This window comes from Bombyx mandarina, chromosome 06 (assembly GCF_030267445.1).
Source record: "Bombyx mandarina strain Sakado chromosome 06, ASM3026744v2".
NCBI lineage: Eukaryota > Metazoa > Arthropoda > Insecta > Lepidoptera > Bombycidae > Bombyx > Bombyx mandarina.
In genome coordinates this window covers 1,382,057-1,386,674 of record NC_143213.1, presented here as the reverse complement: position 1 = coordinate 1,386,674, position 4,618 = coordinate 1,382,057, and the positions used below count along the sequence as shown (strand labels likewise).

At 39.9% G+C, this 4,618-nt stretch overlaps 1 protein-coding gene across 1 annotated transcript; it reads right to left on the bottom strand.

Moving 5' to 3' along the window:
- Positions 1-508: 508 nt before the first annotated feature.
- On the bottom strand, positions 509-2,907 carry LOC149502769 (uncharacterized). The gene is given in 2 exon segments (XM_089728202.1): positions 509-1,785; positions 1,788-2,907. Coding segments are annotated over 2 exon segments (2,172 nt in total). The 5' UTR covers positions 2,799-2,907; the 3' UTR covers positions 509-624.
- Between the last annotated feature and the right edge of the window lie 1,711 nt (positions 2,908-4,618).

The window sequence follows — 4,618 nt, the reverse complement described above, 5'->3', positions numbered from 1 at the left end:
TATATTTCAATTTGTATTTATTTATTACTAGCTGACCTGGCAGGCTTCGTAGTGCCTCAATTGATAATTATAAGACCTAAACTTTAGTATAAAATAAACTTAAGACAAACAAAAGGAATCCGTCCGAGGGGGGACATATCAAAGGAAAAACAAAATTGTTATTTTTATATAATTCCGAGCATTTTCATATTTATTTAAACCTTTTAAACCTTCCTTGGACTTCCACAAATTATTCAAGACCAAAATTAGCCGAGTAGTTCTCGAGTTTTAACGAGATTAACGATTTTTTTTTCCTACCTATGCTCATAGCCTTGAGAGGCTATTTCAGCTCCTCCCTAACGTTTGTAGGTGAGCTCACGGGGCTCAACCGGAGAGTTGCTAACACTGACCCTAGCAAGAGCAATGCTTCGCAGAATCTACCACCGGATCGGAAACTGAGAAGATCCGGCGAGAAACTCAGTGAGCTGTTGTTGTGTTAGCGTGTATGGGGACAAGTGATACTCAAGACGGCCAGTGACACACTAACATTTATTTCAAACATAACATTTCCTCCCTTAACAATTCAAGACGTATAGGTACTAGAAACAATTCTATATAACTAAACAATTACATCCTATGACAAATTTAGTAAAACTGTCTATAATTAACCTTAGGACGGTTACGTTTAGGAAACCTGGGCTCCCTAATATTTTGAGGCTCCAAGCTCGCCTCCTCAGCCTCGAAGAACAAATCTCCCTCTTCAGACTCTTCAGACTGTGCGGGTCGACGCACTCCTCGCGTGACAGTTACGTGGCTCGGTTCCGGTGACTCCCGATTCGGCTGTTTGTCACATTCACTAGAGAGCGCTGTACGGCGGCTCTCCTCATTCCCCTCCTGACTCGCACTCTCTCCGTCGTGTGTGTGAAGTTCGATGCCGCTACTATCTTCACAAGACGATGACATCGACTTCGGCGCCGGACTAGCAGCGGTTGGAGCAATCGAACTGCTCAAGTCAACGTCCCAGGGTTGAGTGGCACCATGGTTAGTTTTGCACGAAAAGAGCTGCTCACAGTGCCTCTTCAACTGCATTGAAGATTTAAAGTCTTTTACAATATATACGTTTTTACCGATTCTCTTTACTATCACACCTTTACACCACGTATATTTATTATTACTAAGATATTTCTTGTACATAATTACTTGACCTTGCTCGAAATTTCTAACTTCCCCTCCTTTCGTTTTACTTTGCGTACACTGTTTAGATGCAACATAATCAGTTAATGAAGCAGATGAAGGTGACGGTGGCGAACGCGGGTTCATTAAATCTAAACGTGATCTTAATTTGCGACCAAACACTAACTGTGCCGGAGACATTCCTGTTGTCGAGTGAATTGAGTTTCTATAATCGAAAACGTATTTGTATAGTCGCAGTTTATTTTCCCTAGCATTTGTACTACTCAACAAACAAGTTTTAATTCCCTTTTTTGCAATTTTCACATAAGCTTCGGCTTGTCCGTTACTTGCCGGATGGTATGCTGGCGAAGTTATGTGAGATATACCGTTTAGTGTACAAAAACTAAGAAACTCCTGAGAACAAAAATTAGTGCCGTTATCTGTTACTACCGTATGAGGCAATCCGTATCTGGACATGTATTCATACATCCTTTCAATGACAGCACTAGTAGTTGTGGAACCCATCTCGTACACCTCAAGCCATTTGGAGTACGCGTCTACTAGGACGAGATACATCCGACCATTCAGCGGACCTAGAAAGTCTAGGTGTACACGGTAAAAGGGTTGCGACCCCGCCACTCCACTAACAACTGAGCGCGACCGGCGCAACCTAACTCGTCACCCGAGTAACTTAATAACTTCTTATTTGTGCTTAATAAGGGAATGTTTTTAAAATGTTCGTTATATGTATCGTGGGACATAACGGTAACAGCTGACCCACTATCAATCTCAAAGTTAATTTTAATACCATTGACACACACGGCTTCGATTAATGGTTCACCTCGAAAAGATCGAATGTTATAAACTTTACCGTCGTCATCGTCACCTCCATCGTTCTCCTCCGTTACAACATAACTGACTCTTTTGCACATTCTACGCAAATGCCCTTTTTCGTTGCACTTCCTACAAGTGTAACTCGCAAAACGACACTCCGCGGCTTTGTGATTCGAATAACCACACACGGAACACTTCACTTTTGCACTTTGAGGTACACTAGTCGGACAACGTTTGCCTATTTTGTACAGCTCTGTAACGACAGCCTCGGTAGCAGCGCTTGCAGCAGCAGCCGAGCGGGCGCTGCGCAAGCTCTCGGTCAGCTCCACAGCCCTGGCGAAGGTCAACCCGGCCAGCTCCTGCACGTACATTTTTTCTTTCTCCACGCCCGGCAGCATACCCATAATGAATCGATCTCTTAATGCTTCTTCTACATTGCTGAAGTTACATTGGGAAGTGAGACCTCGTAGCCTCGCAGCCCACTGTGATAGTGACTCCTGGGGTAGTTGTGTGGCGGCATAAAAATGATGACGCTCGCCAAAGCCCACTGATTTTGGAGTGAAATGGTTATCCAAGGCACTAACTATGTCTTCGTATGGTACTTCTTGAACTTCTTTAGGCAACACGAGATCAGCTGCCAGTTTGTAGGTAGATTCGCTGAGTGTGCTAAGCAATATGGCTCGTCTTTTGACTCCTGCTGGATCTTTCACCACGTTAATGTCGTTCGCGATGAACCACTGTGTGAGTCTGCATCTCCAAGTCTTCCAAGTTTGCGAGTTATGATCGAAATTAATTAAATTTCCGAAAGACATTTTTTTATTTTATTTTAGTGTGGGTACCTCGTCGCCAATGTTGTGTTAGCGTGTATGGGGACAAGTGATACTCAAGACGGCCAGTGACACACTAACATTTATTTCAAACATAACAGCTGTGTCTATGGGTTAGTTCGCTCGTCGAGCCCTTCGTCGCAAGCGACGGGTTCGACCAGGACGGTGACCGGTGCTTGTGGTGCTTAGAAGCACCGTTAATGGATCAGGAGGATCCGTAATGACGTGCTTTGGGCGACGTCGACGGTTTACCATTCGGTCTACTGGGTCGGGTATGTAGTTTCCAGCGGCTACGATGAGAGGGTTCTCATGTCGTGCCGCCTTCTCAAAAAGGCGCAGTAATGAACAGCAATTCATTTATATATATATAGAAGAAGAAGATAAATAATATTGCGGGGTGAAAGACTATTTCATTTAAGCGAAATCCGCTTAATAAGCGACATTTAATTACAAAGATAATTAAATGTGCATTTTATTTGTTACATATAAGCATCAACGATGCCCGATGTTTTTAATTGAACTTCAATTAAGCTTACTTTTTTTATTGCTTAGATGGGTGGACGAGCTCACAGCCTACCTGGTTTTAAGTGGTTACTGGAGTCCATAGACATTTACGACGTAAATGCGCCACCCACGTTGAGATATAAGTTCTAAGGTCTCAAGTATAGTTACATAATACATAAGTACAGTTACTTGATTGAAATAGCTAATGAAGTTTTTTGATATGACATTACTCCCATTTTTTTTACTTTAATTGGCTCTCCTGTAAAGTTGTAAAAATTTCGCTGAAGCTTTCACCTTTCACCCTTCAGTATTATCTTTACTCTGAAATTATATTAAATAACATGTTATTTTTCTATTATATTACTAACCTTACATAATCATTACCTTTTTGTGTTTAATAAATAATAATATGAAATCACAAATAAGAGGCAAAAAGTAATTTAAAAAAGAAAACCATCAACTCTTCTCAAAATATATATACACTAAAAAGCTCTATATTAGACGAAAGTCAAACAAAACCCTATAACTTTCTAAAACGATCGTTAAAAGCTCATCTTTATTGCTTAATCTTTTGAGAAAAAGCGTCATCGGGTCAAAATCGAATGCTCCGTTTCTAAAATAACATTAATTTACATAAATTTGAACGCGAACTTTATCATCTAATGACCGCACCTTCGGATGTAGGGGTTAATTAGACTTTCTCAGAATTTAGCTGTTTACGGCTTAAGTAACTATACTGAGACCTTACAACTTGTATCTCAAGGTGGGTGGCGCATTTACGTTGTAGATGTCTATGGGCTCCAGTAACCACTTAACACCAGGTGGGCTGTGAGCTCGTCCACACATCTAAGCAATAAAAAAAAAAGGAAAATAGCTGTGCGTTAAAAAATCATATATAGAATATATATCCCAAATTTTCCATAAATTTATAAAATTCTGAAATATATTTATCTATTTATTTATTACACTTCATGTAAAATGTACATTGGCGTACTTAATGCTTAAGGCATTCTCTACCAGTCAACCAAAGATAGTGCAGAATAAATAGTGGTAGGTGCAATGAAATTTATATTAAATTACAAATATATACACAAAAAAGTATGTATATATAGACACAATCACATATATATATACATATATACATACATATAATAGTTTATACAGTATTAAAAGGAATATATCAATAAATTTCCAATAACAACAAACTATCATAACAAATAATTATATCATAGATCTATACATATTCGTCACAGCCGACATAGGCCCATAGAGGTCCACTACTGGACATGGGCCTGATGGTT